Source organism: Talpa europaea, assembly GCF_964194135.1.
Source record: "Talpa europaea genome assembly, chromosome: 10".
NCBI lineage: Eukaryota > Metazoa > Chordata > Mammalia > Eulipotyphla > Talpidae > Talpa > Talpa europaea.
The window spans coordinates 31,731,696-31,749,262 of NC_140077.1; the positions used below are offsets into that span (position 1 = coordinate 31,731,696).

General features: G+C 38.0%; 1 protein-coding gene across 2 annotated transcripts in view; it reads left to right on the forward strand.

Annotated features, from left to right (window-relative positions):
• Positions 1-17,567, forward strand: part of WAPL (WAPL cohesin release factor) — a gene marked incomplete at both ends in the record, with an annotated part of 58,915 nt that overhangs the window by 39,315 nt on the left and 2,033 nt on the right. For both annotated transcript variants that reach the window (XM_084245660.1, XM_084245659.1), the window contains 8 exons: positions 219-446; positions 3,856-3,967; positions 4,331-4,428; positions 6,130-6,206; positions 9,114-9,289; positions 9,749-9,864; positions 10,771-10,935; positions 12,993-13,200. In XM_084245660.1, the coding sequence (XP_084101786.1) occupies positions 219-446; positions 3,856-3,967; positions 4,331-4,428; positions 6,130-6,206; positions 9,114-9,289; positions 9,749-9,864; positions 10,771-10,935; positions 12,993-13,200 (1,180 nt within the window). The remainder of the gene's footprint in view (positions 1-218; positions 447-3,855; positions 3,968-4,330; positions 4,429-6,129; positions 6,207-9,113; positions 9,290-9,748; positions 9,865-10,770; positions 10,936-12,992; positions 13,201-17,567) is intronic.

The following is a 17,567-nucleotide window of genomic DNA, read 5'->3' on the forward strand; positions in this document are numbered from 1 at the left end:
CTCTCCTTGCTTTGGGGTGTTCTTATGGGGAAGGTTTCTAGGAAGGAAAATTTTAAGCAAGTGATTATTTAATCTATGTTTCCTTAGACTATTGTAAAAGGGGGAAATTTTACTGAAAACATTTTCAGCATGTGCACAAATGTCAAAACGATGATCTTATTTTTGAAATTGTCACTAATTGCTTTATATTACCTTTTTTTTTTTTGGGTCTGTTGAAGAATCTCTCCCTTTGTACAGCTGCCCTCATGTACATATTGAGTAGAGATCGTTTGAACATGGATCTTGATAGAGCTAGCCTGGATCTAATGATTCGACTCCTAGAACTGGAACAAGATGCTTCTTCAGCTAAGCTACTGAATGAAAAAGACATGAACAAAATTAAAGAAAAAATTCGACGGCTATGTGAAACTGTACACAACAAGCATCTTGATCTAGAAAATATAACGGTAGGTTCCTTCTTTCCACTATAAAATGAAAATATTTTAAGAATGTTTTTAATTAGTCATAGCAACTGTGTGACTTTGGGTAAATCATTTAACATCTCGTAACCTCTCTTAGTTTACAGTGCAGCAAATTCTTGCAGGTTTTCTGCTTATAATTCCTAAACTAGCCCATTTGTATTTAAATTTCTTAACACTAATTTTCTATTGCATTTTGCCTTATCCTTTTTCTAGATTTTTTTTTTTTTAAATGCAGAACCTACATTTAAGCTATTAAGAATTTGAAGTCTTGGGCCTCCCTGATGGCGCAGGGGGTTAAGACGCAACCTACGAAGCTGTCTGCAGCCTCTGCAGCACAGGTTCGATCCCCAGCCAGGGATTTGCCCAACATGGCGCAGCAGACCTCTCCTGACTCGCCCGCTGCTCCCCTCAGCAGTGTATTTCGGTCAGTCTGCCTGTTCTGTTCCCTGCTGTCTGTGGTGAATCCTTCACCTCCCACACCTCTGGCCTGTGCCCCAGTTCTTGTATGCCTAAATAAATAAATCTTAAAAAAAAATCTTTATTAAAAAAAAAAAAGAACTTGAACTGTTGCTTACTGTGGCCTTCAGGAATAAAGATTCAGAGGATTTGCAAGAGTCATTTTCAATGAATATTTTCTTACTCTGGAGTGTCTCAAGGTGTCTGATTAACTGCTTCAAAAACCCATGACTCAGAAGAAAGATTTCTGTGCACCTGCCCTCTTTCTTAGAGCACTGTCCCATATAATTGGAGTCATGGCTAGCTGCAGACCTCAACACTCAAAACAACTCCCCATGTTTAAGATGATTTATGTTGCCTTTGTTTGTTTCCAGTTATTTTAGCTTTTTCACTTGTAGAATCAGTAATACCCCAGAGGTTACTAGGCCTGTGAAGATAAAACTATTTAGGGCCTCCCTGGTGGTGCAAGGGGTTATTAAGATGCAACCTATGAAGCTCTCCACAGCCACTGCAGTACGAGTTCGATCTCTGGCCAAGGAGCTACCCACATGGCGCAGCAGACCTCTCCTGACTTGCCTGCTGCTCCCCTTAGCAGTGTATTTCAGTAGATCCCCCAGTTCTGTTCCCCACTTTGTCTCTGGTGAGTCCTCTCACCCACCACAACTCTGACCTGTACCCCAGTTCTTGTATGTATAAATAAATAAATCTTTTAAAAAAAAAGAAAAAGAAGATAATTTAAACATTTTTCTAAACTGTTCTTAGTTAACCAAACTGAGGACTGTAGTGTTTGCATCAAAAATGGTAGAATATTTTGTGCTAGCCAGATACGATTTTGGGATGTTGCTCTGTTAATGTAGAGTAGGGAATTGATTTGGATAGTGTGGGAATTAAGGGGAAAAGCAAGTTAACTTGAAATGGCAAGATACAAAATTGACATGTATTCATTCCTTTCTCTGACTAAAGTAGCTGCCATGATCAGATGGTGGATAAACGGTTCCTCCGTCTCGACAAATTATTTAAATATTGGGAATTTTTATTTACTTGTACTGTTTCTGCAATATATGCTATTTTTAAATGATATAAATAATACATTTGAACCTATAATTTGCTGCATAGCTGAATAAATTTAGCTTTATTTTTTTGCCTCCCATATTCTTCAAATTTTAGATTTTGTCTAGGCATTTGCTATTAAGTGGCATGATAAACCTGTTCATTGACCTTTTCCTCCATGGTTTGTTGAATTTATTAGGATGTCAAATACCAGTGTTGTAACCTTCTTACAACACTTCTTTTTTTTTTTAAAGATTTATTTATTTATTTATGCAAGCACTGGGTACAGTCAGAAGCGCGGGGGGGTGAGAGAATTCACCAGAGTGAGAGCTGGGAGCAGAACAGGCAGAAGGACCGAAGTACACTGCTGAGGGGAGCAGCGGGCGGCAGGAGAGGTCTGCGCGCCATGTGGGACCCTCCTTCAGTGGCCGGGTTGCTCCCGGGGATCGAACCGGCGCTGTAGAGGCTTCGGGCAGCTTCGCAACCCAGTGCTCAACCGCTGCGCCACCATGGAGGCCCTTCTTACAACACTTCTTACCTTTTTTTTTTTTTTTTTTTTTTTTTTTTTTTTTTTGGGACCTCGCCAGTGGTTGGGGATTTGGGGATTGAACTGGCGCTGCAGAGGCTGCGGGCAGCCTCGCAACCCAGCGCTCAACCACTGCGCCACCAGGGGAGACTCACTTCTTACCTTCTTAAATAGTTTACTCACGATTAAAATTAAAACAGTTGCTATTTTTTTTTAAGATTTATTTGTTTATTTTAAGGATTTATTTATACATACAAGAGCTGCGGTGTAGGCCAGAGGTGCGGGGGTGGTAAGAGGATTCACGAGAGACACAGTGGGAAGCAGAACAGGTAGATCCACAGAAATACTTGGCTAAGGGGAGCAGCGGGCAAGTCAGGAGAGGTCTGCTGTGCCATGTGGCTCAGCTCCCTGGCCAGGGATCGAACACATGCTGCAGTGGCTGTCGATAGGTTCATAGTGCTGAGACTTAACCCTTGTACCACCAGGGAGGCCCCTAAAAGATTTTTTATTTATGCATACAAGAACCGGGGTGTAAGGTGAAGGTGCGGGAGGGTGAGAAGATTCCCCAGAGACAGTGGAAAGCAGAACAGTCAGATTCACAAAAACACACCGCCGAGGGGAGCAGCAGATGAGACAGGAGAGGTCTGCTGTGCCATATGTGGGTCAGCTCCCTGGCTGGGATCAAACTCATGCCTCCATGACTGGTGATAACTTGATAGTGCTGAGACTTTATCCCCTGTGCCACCAGGCTCTAACAGTCCACCCTTGAACCTCTGTTCTAAACAATAACATCAGTACATATTTTATTGAACAGTTAAGTACTTAAATATTTTTTTAAAAGATTTATTTATTTATGCACAAGAGCTGGGGTACAGGCCAGAGATGGGGGGAGGGTGAAAGGATTCACCAGAGACAGAGTGGGGAGCAGAACAGGCAGACTGGCTGAAAGACACTGCTGAGGGAAGCAGTGGGCGAGACAGGAGAGGTCTGCTGCACCATGTGGGTTGCTCCCTGGCCGGCCAGGGATTGAACTCGTGCTGCAGAGGCTGCGGATCGCTTCATAGTGCGGTGCTTAACCCCTTGTGCCACCAGGGAGGCCCCCTGTCGGGTACTTTAAATGGTGGATTTTATCTGTTAAACCAAGCCAGTGTTATAATAATTTCTTCAGCTCAGACTTTTCTGATAAAATTTAAAATTAGTTCACTTCTACTTCTAAAAGTATTTCCTATAATAGAAAAAAAAAAAGTGGGGCAGGTCAAATGCAGTGAACTTTCTATAGCAAAACAAATGGCTAGAACTTTGCTAAGAGTCAATATTGCTAAGAGTCAGTATTCATTAATGGTGATTGTGATTTTTTTTTAGACCGGCCATTTAGCAATGGAGACATTGCTGTCCCTCACTTCGAAACGAGCAGGAGACTGGTTTAAAGAAGAACTGAGACTTTTGGGTGGTCTGGATCACATTGTAGATAAAGGTATTGTATGCATGCTTATAATATTTTAATATACTATTTAAAGCCTGAAGAAAATAATTTTATTTAAATACTTCAGTAATAATTGTCCTTTTGTAGAATTCCTGTGTCAGCTTTTAATTTAAGATGATGTGTATATTTTTCTAATCATTTAAAGGAAAGGCCTATAACAATTTGATATTGGGTTTTATGGAAATAAGGTTATAATAAAATGGAATCTCATACATTTTAATATTTCATAGTATAAGCCAGAATAAAGTTCTGAGAGGTTCTAGCATATGTACTCACAATTTTTAATGTAATTTAAGCTTAGGTAAGTGTGGAGATGATGAATATACTAACATTTATCCATTTCATTTTTCCTAGTGAAAGAATGTGTAGATCACTTAAGTAGAGATGAGGATGAAGAGAAACTAGTAGCCTCACTCTGGGGAGCAGAGAGATGTTTACGAGTTTTGGAAAGTGTAAGTATGGACAGCTACTTGTTTTGCTTTTGGTTCCCAAGTTTTATTCACAAACTCATACAAAATATTCCAGATAAATGAGCTTTAATCCTCATCTTCCTCCTCTTTATCCTGGTTAATCTGGAAATATTGTAATTTGTAACCTCCTTGCTATTGGCAGGTACATCTAACCAATCACACAAGTGATTATTCCTCAGATACTCTTTTTTTGGTGAGATAATTTCAAAAACCTTTTGGAAAAAGGCACCTCAGAAGTTACAGTGATCTTGCTCTTGCTTTAGTCAATGGTCATACCCCTCCACTGCTTTCCCTTTCACTTTGATTCTCTCCTGAAGTAACTGCTCAAAATTGACAACATGCATGATTCATTTTCAAGGGTGGGTGTAATCAAGGGTGCACTTTAGAACCTGCTTTTTTTTTTTTCTTTTTGTCCCTTTGTCACAGTTTTTTCATGGACCCCCATGGTAGCAGTGGAGGCAGAAAGGGTTGGACAGCTATTTGGGGAAAATAATCTTAATCATGACTGAGTTTGTGTGAGACTGCCAAATATTTTCACATTGGTTAATCCAAATTGAAATTGTAACACATTCTTTTAGCAACCAATGTTAATGAACAAATTTAATGAGCAGCTTAATTTTGAGAGAATATGCATATTGTTCCATGTGAAACCTTGTTTGTCAAGTTTGTTATATTGCAAAATATTAATATTCTTAATGTGGAATTTTGCTTAAATATATTTACTTGTTTGTGAAAAATAATAGTTAAGTCTAGTCAGGGTTTTTTTTTAAAATTAAGGATTTTCTCTATTTAGCTATTTGAGACAGTTTGTAATAAAATTTGACTTTGAAGTATGATACCTGTTATATGTCAAAGTATATTTGTTTTTTGGATAATAGTAATGACTTAACCTGGATCAGCATTGATTAGAATTCAAGCTGTCTCTGAATTTCAGGGTCATAGATTGTGTTACCACATTGTATTTGCTGGGTATTGAAATTGAAATAGCCTGTTCTCTCTTCTAGTATTTCAGTTATATTGGATAACAGATAAAATTTTAAAAATTCTGAATGAACCCACTTAGGCACTTTAAAGTATCATTTGCTTATAAATTGGAAACTCTTCTTTTCTTACTTTCAAAGTGGTTGGTAGTTCATTACAGTGAATATTTAGTGTAGAAAATGTTAATTAAGAACAAGCACTTACAGCAGTGATTTTTTTTTTTTAATTTTTTTTTTTTTAATTGAGGCATGTTTCATTTATTTATTTGTTTGTTTTGTTTATACATGCACTGGGTACAGTCAGAAGCGCGGGAGGGTGAGAGAATTCACCAGAGCCAGAGCGGGGAGCAGAGCAGGCAGAAGGACCGAAGCACACTGCTGAGGGGAGCAGCGGGCGGCAGACATGTGGGACCCTCCTCCGGTGGCCGGGGAGCAGCCGGGGATTGAACCGGCGCCTCAGAGGCCGCGGGCAGCTTCGCAACCCAGCGCTCAACCGCTGCGCCACCGGGGAGGCCCAGCAGTGATGTTTTAATTGTGTAATAAATCAGTGGCTCTATTATATTAAATCTAAACATGTGGGTTTTTATTTTCTTAGATATAAAGGGCTGACTTTACTCATGTTAGAGAACTAGACATAGTGTTTTATATATGAATGAATGAAAATTATAGATTGCCACACATCATTTCAAATTTTCACTTTTAGGTAACGGTGCATAATCCAGAGAATCAGAGCTACTTGATAGCGTATAAAGATTCACAACTCATTGTTTCATCAGCTAAGTAAGTTTTCTGAAATATTTTATCTACTTAAAACATTTGGATTGGTCATAAAGTAAAATACAATATGTATGTTATGTTAATATTGTGAATTATATGTAACATTTAAAAATAGAAACTAATGCATATTTTGAATTATTTTTTTAAGATTTATTTATGCATAGAAGAACTGGAGTGCAGGCCAGAGGTTTGGGGAGGGTGAGAAGATTCACCAGAGAGAGAGTGGGGAACAGAACAGGCAGACTGACTGAAATACACTGCTGAGGGGAGCAGCGGGCAAGACAGAAGTCTGCTGTGCCATGTGGGCAGCTCTCTGACTGGCAGGGATTGAAGTCGTGCTACAGAGGCTGCAGATAGCTTCACAGTGCTGTGCTTAACCCCTGTGCCACCAGGGAGGCCCAATTTTTAATTATTTTAAACGTGTGTTGCCTATAATAATATGTAAATATATAGAAATGCATATTGTATGACAAGTGTATGTATATATGTATGTGTGTGAAACTTAAAGTAGTGTTTGGCATGTAATTAACACTTAATAGTCCTTATTTTATTATAAATGAACTTTACTAGATCTGGTCTGCACTTTATTTATACCTGTTTTCCCAGACCTGTATCTAGCTTCCCCATTCCACACTCTTCCCCGTTTGCCTTGCATGACAGCTGGCCAGTGCTATCACCTCAGTGATGTAAAATTTCCAAATATGTCTGCAGTCCTGGTTCTAGCTTGGTACAACAGCCTCTTTCTATCTTTATCCTATTTTTTGGTGTCTCTGCCCTACTTCTCTGACCTCTAACCTAGCATAAAACTACAGGGAGTTAACCTTTTCCAAATCTCTGCTTTGTAAAAATAAGCCCTAATTCTTATGATTTCTTATTATCTTTAGGTATATGTCCTAAGTCCCTAGAATAGTATCAAAGGTCCACTACAGTCTAACTCAAGTTTATGGGTTTTTTTTTTTTAACCTTTTATTTTGGAGAATTTCAAGCATAGACAGAAATAGACAAATTGTATGATAAGCTCCAGTGTACATGTCAGTCAGCTTAAATAAGTACCAATCATGGCCATTCTTATCTCCATCTGTAATGCTATATATTCCCTGTTCTATATTTTGTAGCAAATTACAGATTTCATATTTCATCTGCAAATATTTGCTTATATAATCTCTAGGAGGACCCTAAAAATATAGTCATAATACCATTTTCATACCATATAAATTAATCACTTAATATCATATATCTAGACAGTGTTCAAATTTGTAGTAGTCTCTGCTATCTTTAATCTATAAGGTTTTTTCACATCTCTTTTTGTCTTGCATCTTAAATTTTCTGTCATACTGAGTCCCCTTAAAAGCATGTATTCTAATTGTTACCATGTTTTACCTTCCCTTACCAAAAGAATATTCTTACTAGTTAAATCTGTCAATTTTCAAAATGCCTGTATATATATCAAGATCTCTGACAGGCACCTTTTTAAGAGAAGTTATTTAATACAACAGCCCTATTGTAGTAGAGATGGTAGTAGATGGTACTATATGGTAGTAGAGATCAGAATTAGATGTGTATGATAGAGCATTCATCTGACTTTCACACACATACATATATATGTTTCAATAGAACCCTGGTAAATATAGGGATCCCATATTGCAAGATTAATATATCCCTGTCATTCTCCCTTGCATTTCCCAACCAAAACCACAAGTTAGCACCATCCCATATAAGGCACTTAACAACAAAAGCATGGTAATTCATCCCCAACCATCCTAATGATTTATTTTAGAATAGACAGGAGGAGCACTTCATGTCTACTAAAGGGTATGTTTTGCTCTAATCAAAGGATATGTTTTCAAGAGCAGCTAGAGGGTGATTTACATATAGTACAGTTTTCATTAAGGGTTTCCTGTGGTATAAAATACAGAAAAAATCAGTTGACACAATTAGTTTACCTTCTCTCTCATAGATTTTATCTTTTAATTTATGGACTTGGTGATTTAGAAAGTTTTCAGAAATACTAGATTTAAGAATCATGTTTCCTTGTTATTTGGGTTAGCATCTTGAGAATTCTTGGGTGCAGCTAATAGGCTTGTGTGGCTGGCTAGGAAACAAGCTAACTGACCTCATGTTAAAAAACATGATTTGCATTAATGCTTATAAAATGTTTAATACCTGTTTATACAAGGTCATTTTATTATGAAATAATAATAGTATATATAATATTCTACCTGCTAAGCACTTGCATTCTATTTTTGTTTTAAAGATTTATTTATTTATGCATACAAGAACTGGGGTACAGGCCAGAGGTGCGGGGGGCGGGGCGGTGAGAGAGAGGGTTCACAAGAGACAGAGTGGGGAACAAAATAGGCGAGTTGACTGAAATACACTGCTGGAGGGGAGCAGCGGGCTGCGGATAGCTTCCTAATGCTGCAACTTAATCCCTTGCCCTACCAGGGAGGCCCCAAAACACTTGCATTCTAAATGAAAAAAGCATGTAAATGAAATTTAGAAGTGTCCAGTGTTAGCTCTTAAAGATTTCACCTTGTTTGGGGAGGGGTTGTGGTAGGTCTGTTGTGTTGGAGAGATTGGTAAAATGGGGAACAACTCATGGGAAATAAGGAGCCGACTAATAGTAGAGTAGGTAGTATAGATATAAACTTTTGCATCCATCATTTTTAAAATTGCTTAGAAAATTTAAAATTGTGTTTTCCCTAAATCAAATTTACTACCCAATGTGGTATTAGACATACTTGGTATATAGCTGACTTGTTAATACATTAGAATTTCTGGAAAACAAAAATGATTTTGACAGTATTTATTACAAATTAAAAAAAAAAAACTTACCTAAGTAAAAATAAGTTCTTAGTATAGTTATTTTTTTGTTTAGCTTAACAGTCTTAATTTTTGTTTTCTCTTTAGAGCATTACAACATTGTGAAGAATTGATTCAGCAGTATAACCGAGCTGAGAATAGTATATGTTCACCTGACAGTAAGTCTCTGCCTCACCAGAATGTAACTAACCATGTGGGCAAAGCAGTGGAAGATTGCATGAGGGCCATCATTGGGGTGTTGCTCAATTTAACCAATGATAATGGTAAGTCATTTTTTCATTATATTCTCATTGAAAGATTGCATAGTAGAAGTAAAAGCAAATTATTTCTATTTGTATCTTTTTCCTTGTAATTATTCATATATGAATTTAACTGCTCATAGAATTTGCTATTTTTAGAATCAGTTTAGAGCCATTTGATATTTTTAGCTTGACTTTGAAATATTATAGTTCTAACAGTGTATTTCACTAAAGGAATACTAACACATTTCTAACTTTAATATCCATTTTATTTTAATTTAATTTATTTTATTTTATTTTTTGTGGGACCCTTGCCGGCGTCCGGGGATCGAATTGGTGCTGCAGAGGCTGCGGGCAGCCTCGCAACCCAGCGCTTAACTGCTGCACCACGAGGGGAGGCCCTTAATACCCATTTTAATAAATAGTTGTTGTGACAAAGAAAAATGAAAACAGCTTTTATACTCTTCCCATTCTTTGTTTCAGAGTGGGGCAGCACTAAAACAGGAGAACAGGATGGCTTGATTGGCACAGCAATGAACTGTGTGCTTCAGGTTCCAAAGTACCTACCTCAGGAGCAAAGATTTGATATTCGAGTGCTGGTGAGTTGAAGTGACTTTCAGAAATGCATGCTTGAACCTTGTAAAATGATGAGAATGTCTTTTTGGCCTTGAAGAGTCAGTTGTTTGATATATGTTTCAGTGGGTTCCTTATGAACATACCTCTTACTGTACTAAAGAAAGCCATGACAGGGCCAATGTAAAAAATAAAAAGAAGGTAACTAACAGGGATTAAAAAGTAAATCTTTTTTTTTTAAGATTTATTTATTCATGCATACAAGAACCAGGGTACAGGCCAGATGTGTGAGAGGAGGGTGAGAGGATTCATCAGAGACAGAGCAGGGAACAGAACAGGCAGACTGACTGAAATACATCGCTGAGGTGAGCAGCAGGCGAGACAGGAGAGGTCTGCTGTGCCATGTGCGTATCTCGCCGGTTGGCTGGAATCAAACCCATGCTGCAGAGGCTGCAAACGGCTTCACAGCACTGCGCTCAACTGCCTGCGCCACCAGTGGTGGCCCAAAAATTAAATCATTTTAAAAAAAGATTTAATTATTTCTTAATACATAAAAGAACTGGGGTGTAGCGGGTGAGACTTTTCACCAGAGATAATAGGCAGGGGAGCAGAATTGGCAGATCTACTGAAACATACTGCTAAGGGGGTACTGGGGCTAGACAAGAGAGGTCTGCTGTGCCATATGTGGATTAGCTCCCTGGCTGGGGATGGAACTGAGGCCATCACGTGCCCTCTCGGTGACAGTGCTAGACACTTAATCCCTATGCCACCAGGGAGCCTAAAAATTAAATCATTCTTTTGGAAGGCTACAGTCATACATGATGACTTTGAACCAGTTTTTTGTTTATAGAACAGATAATAGGTTTCTAACTACCACTGAAAGTTATGCATTTTGTACTCATTTGCTTTTAATTCTCTTTAATTTTTTGTAGGGTTTAGGTCTACTGATTAATCTAGTGGAGTATAGTGCTCGGAATCGGCATTGTCTTGTCAACATGGAAACATCGTGTTCTTTTGATTCTTCCTTTTGTGGTGGAGAAGGAGATGATAGTTTAAGGATAGTAGGACAAGTTCATGCTGTTCAGGCTTTAGTTCAGGTAAGCAATAACTTAACACCTTTGATTTGTTGTACCTGTCCAATTTCTTTATCAATTATACCTTCTTTTCCTCCCTCTTTCCCTCCTGCACCAGTCAGCGATCTTAGGTAAACTGGGTTATAGTGTGCCATTATTTTACTCTGCTAGTTGTCTTCAACTGTGTAATGACTCATTAGGCATTGTTAACAAAAAGCAGAAGGCATATTTATGTCTCACAAATAGATCATTAGCAACAAATTAGGACTCAGTCTCTAGCTCCATCCCATCCAGATAAATTCCTCCAATATATACTATCTGATCTGTGCCTGGACTATGAGTAATTTCCTGACTTAGGAATTATGTCAGAATATACACACTTAAAATTCATGTCCCCATCTTTTCCCACCCCGATCACCAAACACACACCACCACATCTCCAGTATTATTTATTTATTTTTTAAAGATTTATTTATTTATACATACAAGAACTGCAGTACAGGCCAGAGGTGTGGGAGGTGAGCGGATTCACAGAGTGGGGAGCAGCACAGGTAGACTGACTGAAATACACTGCTGAGGGGAGCGGCGGGCAAATCAGGAAAGGTCTGCTGTGCCACATGGGTCAGCTCCCTGGCCAGGAATCGAACTCGTGCTGCAGTGGCTAAGGATAGTTTCATAGAGCTGCGTCTTAACCCCTTGTGCCACCAGGGAGGCCCCACATCTCCAATTTTACTTCCCCACCAAAATCTGTATATGTCCTTGTATCTTGACAATGTTGGGCATTAAAATTTTTGCCCATTTAGTGGGTTCCTAGCTACCTTTGTCATTTCCTTAAGTGATAGTTTGTACCTGTTTAGAAGCAGTAATGAACCATCCCATTCATTGTTTCCAAAGCCATTACCAACCTGTTCACCCTTTTTATTTTTAAAACCTGTACTGCTGTCTTCAGAAACAGCTTCATTGTTTTGAGTCATGAGTAGCCCATCAACTTCTCAAACATTTTGATCTCATTACTTTATATTCTTAAAAACGGTTAGGAATCCCAAGAACTTTTGCTTTCTATTGATATTTACTGAATTAGAAATTAAAACTGAGGTAATTATAAAACAGAGGCACTTGTTTTGTTACCCATTGAAGCGATAAGTCAGTTGACTTCTTTAATACTATTATGAATATAATTTTGACCTCACAGATTTCTTGAAAGGAGCGCCAGAAACCCTGGGAATTTCTTGAGCCAACTTTAAGAAATTTTGCATTATATAAAGCTTAAATTTATTTTTTAAGAGTATTAAACTTTATATACAAACTCTTCTATATAATAAGCAAATCTTTGAGTTCTACTTGGCATTTAACTTTCAGATATTTGTATTTAACCCCAAATCATAACAGTGAGTATATTAAATGTTTTCTGTATTTCAACACTATACCAGCAGAGAGGGAAGGAAAAGGGAAAATGAAGTAAGTGAAGACAAGGGATTTGGTGTGTTCCCTGTTGACTTAGAGTTTTTAGTGTGAACTTTCACTGACAGTTACACTTCCATTGTCAGTACCAGTTGAGCTACAGTTCTGGGTTTTTCTCTGAGACCTTTCCTTCTTATTTTTACTGATTGTTGTTTATCTTTTTGAATTTCTTTCAATGAAGTCATGTTCCTTTTCCCCAATGTTAAATAGTTTTACTCAATGTTCTTTCTTCCTTCCAGTCTGCTCATGAAATTTTTTTTAATCAAGTCTGTTTTTTTTTTGTTTGTTGTTTTTTTTTTTGTTTTTTGTTTTTTTACCTTGAATTTCCTGTCATATTCAAATTAAGGGGCAAACAGTATTAAGACTTTCATTTTTACAAACAATGCCTGCATCATTAGTAGATACACTTAACTTACTTGATTCACTCTCAGTAGCACTTACACTTTGGTTTTGGTCTCTAATAGGATCTAGAGCACGGGCTTTTACTGGTACCCTTTTTACTAGATAGCATGCTTCTTAGAGCTATTGATGCTTAAAAGCAAACAACCTTTTATTTGGGTACACACATGTTGATTGATGATCTTCTCTTTTTAATGATCTTCAAAAATAATTTTTATCAGCTATTCCTTGAGCGAGAGCGAGCAGCCCAGTTGGCAGAAAGTAAAACAGATGAGTTGATCAAAGATGCTCCCACCACTCAGCATGATAAGAGTGGAGAGTGGCAAGAGACAAGTGGAGAAATACAGTGGGTATCAACCGAAAAGACTGATGGTACAGAAGAGAAACAGAAGAAGGAGGAGGATGATGAAGAACTTGACCTCAATAAAGGTATAATTATTTTGAGTGGTGTATTCAAATTGAAAATAATGGTTTGATTTTATTTTCTCCTAAACATACTTTATGTGTTGTCATAATCTTGCTATTTTTCTGGTGCCTCTAAAGTGCTGACAAGCTTTGAAATTACAGTGCTCATAGGTGTTCTTTGCTGGCTTCTCAAAAGTGAGGGGAGGCACATATATAGGTCTGCCTAACCAAGTCACTTTTCCTCCTGGACCAGCCTTTATTTACTCATCTCTAAAGAGAAGTGACTGAACAATATGACTGTTAAAGGCAAACAATTTTGAAATTTTGAGAGTCTTTTATTTTTCCCTTACTTCATGAACAGGTATGTTTGTCATAAACTACAGTAATACTTCTGAAATGGCATATAGTAGGTGGCAAACACAGTAAGGAATACACTAAAGGTAATGTCTTCATTAATCAAACATTACTATTGTACAGAATGGTATTCCGAATGGTATAGTTGATTTCATACCAATTCTACACAAAAGCCATTTGTAAGATATTACTGAAGTTACAAAGTTGAAGTAATATGTTCAGCCTTACCCAACTAGGAAGCAACCTCCAGCATTGCTTGATTCTGAGTCTAATCTTTTTGTCTTATAGATAACCAACTTAGCTCTGTTTTCACATGGTCTTCCCTTTTTTTATGAAGCCATCAGTCATACTAGGATTAGGACTCATCCTAATTATCTCACTTAAACTACCTCTTTAGAGATCTTCCCCAGGCACCGCAGACTTCTCCTGTCGTGCCCGCTACTCCCCTCAGCAGTGTATTTCGTCAGTCTGCCTGTTCTGTTCCCCACTCTGTCTCTGGTGAATCCTCTCACCCTCCCACGCATCTGGCCTGTACCCTGGTTCTTGTATAAATAAATAAATCTAAAAAATGGCACTTCCCCAGTGGTGCAGAGGTTGAGCGCTGGGTTGTGTCTGCAACGTCAGTTTAATCCCCAACCACAGGGCGAGCATCCCACATGGCGCACAGACCTCTCCTGCCACCCGCTGGCTGCTCCCCTCAGCAGTGTATTTCGTCAGTCTGCCTGCTCTGCTCTCCTCTCCACTCTGGCTCTGGTGAATTCTCTCACCCTCCCGCGCTTCTGTCTGCACCCAGTGCTTGTATAAATAAAATCTTTAAAAATAAATAATAAACAAACAAACAAATGAATAAATAAAGCTCTTTGCCAAATGATATCATATCCCGAGGTACTGGAGGGTAGGAGCTCAGCATATGAATTGACGGTAGGAAGGAGGAGCCAGTTCAGCCCATAAGATAAATTTCATGTACTATAAAATCCACCCTTTTTAAAATTATTTTATTTTATTTATTTTTACTTTATTTTTTTATTATAAATTTTATTTTTATATTCCCCATACAATTACAACCCCTTTATTTTGACCCCAATCCCTTCCCTTCCTGCCCCCCACCTCCATAGAGTGTCTCTGGTTCATAGTTGTTTGTTGATTTTGATTTTTACTTTCTTATAATTATTCTTTTCCCTGGTCCCTTATTTAAATTTTCTAGATTCCTGCTATGAGTGAGACCATCCAGTATTTTTCTTTTTCTTTCTGGCTTATTTCACTGAGCATGATCCCTTCCAGCGCCATCCATGTTGCTGTAGATTGCATGTGTTTATCTTTTTTGAATGCTGAGTAATATTCCATGGTGTATATGTACCACATCTTCTTGATCCAGTCATCTATTTTTGGGCATTTGGGTTGTTTCCAAAGCTTAGCTATTGTAAACAGTGCTGCTATAAACATAGGAGTGCAGGTGCTCTTTGGAATTGATGTTTCTGTGTCCTTTGGGTAAATACCTAGGAGTGGAATTGCTGGATCATATGGAAGCTCTATGTTTAGTAGGTCCAGAAATCTCCACACAGCTCTCCATAGTGGTTGGACCAGTTTGCACTCCCACCAACAGTGCAGGAGAGTTCCTTTTTCTCCACAACCTCGCTGGCATTTGTTGTTGCTAGTTTTTTTAATATGTGCCATTCTCACTGGTGTAAGATGGTATCTCATGGTAGTTTTGATTTGCATTTCCCTGATTACAAGTGATGTTGAACATTTTTTCATATGCCTGTTGGCCATTTGCATTTCTTCTTCAGAGAAGTTTCTTTTTAACTCTTCTGCCCATTTTTTGACTGGATTATTTGTTTTTGTTGAGTCTCATCAGCTCTTTGTAGATTTTTATGATCAGTCCTTTATCATTAGTGTTGTGTGCAAAAATGTTCTCCCAGTCGGTGGGGTTTCTCTTTGTTTTGGTTATTGTCTTTTTTGCTGTGCAGAAGCTCTTTAATTTGATGTAGTCCCAGCTGTTTATCTTTGCCTTCACTATCACTGCTTTGGGTGATGTGTCTGTAAAGATGTCTTTGATGTGCTTATCACGTAGTGTTTCGCCTATATTTCCTTCTATGTGTTTTATGGTTTCAGGTCTTATGTCTAGTTCTTTAATCCATTTTGAGTTGATTTTTGTGTATGGTGTGAGGTAGTGGTCAAGCTTCATTCTTTTGCATGTAGCGACTCAGTTTTCCCAGCACCATTTATTGAACAAACTTTCTTTGCTCCAATGCATATTCTTTGCTCCTTTGTCAAAAATGAGTTGACCATAAATCTGTGGGTTTATTTCTGGATTTTCTATTCGATTCCATTGGTCTGTGTGTCTGTTCTTGTTCCAATACCATGCAGTTTTGATGATTATGGCTTTGTAGTATAGTTTGAAGTCTGGGCGTGTGATGCCTCCATTCCCTTCTTTTTTTTTTTTCAGGAGAGCTTTGGCTATTTGGGTTTTTTTGTGATTCCATATGAATTTCCTCAATAATTGTTCTATTTCTTTGAAGAATGACATTGAAATTTTGATTGGAATAGCATTGAATCTGTATATTGCTTTTGGTAGGATGGCCATTTTAATAATGTTTATTCTTCCACTCCATGAGCAGGGATGTCTTTCCATTTCTTTGTGTCTTCTATTTCTTTTAACAGTGTTTTATAGTTTTCTTTGTATAGGTCCTTTACCTCTTTTGTTAGATTTATTCCCAAGTATTTGATTTTTTTTGTTTCGATAATAAAGGGGATGGTTTTTTGATTTCTTCTTCTTCAGATTTATTGTTTGTGTATAGGAAGGCTACTGACTTTTGCATGTTGAAAATCCACCCTTTTAAAGTAGTATTTGTTGGGCCTCCCCGGTGGCGCAGCGGTTGAGCGCTGGGTTGTGAAGCTGCCCGCAGCCTCTGCAGCGCCGGTTCGATCCCAGGCTGCTCCCCGGCCACCGGAGGAGGGTCCCACATGGCGCGCAGACCTCTCCTGCCGCCCGCTGCTCCCCTCAGCAGTGTACTTCGGTCCTTCTGCCTGCTCTGCTCCCACTCTGGCTCTGGTGAATTCTCTCACCCTCCCGCGCTTCTGACTGTACCCAGTGCATGTATAAACAAACAAAAACAAACAAATAAATAAATAAAACATGCCTCTATTAAAAAAAAATAAAGTAGTATTTGTTATATTTACGAGGTTATCCAACCACTCCCACTAATTTTAGAATTTCTTCGTTACCAAAATAAATCCCATAGCAGCCACTGCTCTTGTTCTCCCTTCCCCTAGTTATTGACAACCACTAATACAAGAATCTGTCTCTGGAATTGTCTATTCTGGATATTGCCTATAAATGAAATAATAGGTTGCCCTTTGTGGCAGACTTCTTTCACTTAGCCTAATGTTTTCATTGTTCATGTTGTAATGTCATTGCTTAATTGGTTTTTTATAGCCACATAATTTTCCTGTGTATGTGTAGAGCACATTTTGTTTAGTCATTAGTTGATGTGCATTTGGGTTGTGTCTACCTTTTGACTTACGAATAATGCTTCTATGAACATTAATGTACAAGTTTTTGTGTGAACATAGGTTCTTAGTTCTCTTGGGTATATATCTAAGCGTGGAATGAATTGCTGATTTGTCAGCTCTTTGTATTATAAGGAACTGCCAAAATGTTTTCTAAAGTAATTTTACCGTTTTCTTCCTGCCATCAAACACTAAAGTTCCAGTTTCTCTTCATCCTTTTAATTTTAGCCTTCCTAGTGGGTGTGAAGTGATAAATCACTTTATTTCTTTATTTGCCACTGCCAGTTCCCTTAAAACGGTATTGAATGTGTTTCCACATGCTTGTTGACCATTTATGTATTTTTGGAGAAATGTAGATTTTTTGTGCATTTGAGTTGGGTTGTCTTTTTTTTGTTGTTGAGTTGTAAATATTTTTTACATTTTCTAGATACTTGACCCTTATAAAATTACGTCTTTTGTAGATATATTCTTTGTGTGTCATTTTGTGAATTATCTTTTTAATTTCTTGATCTTTTAAGAATTTTATT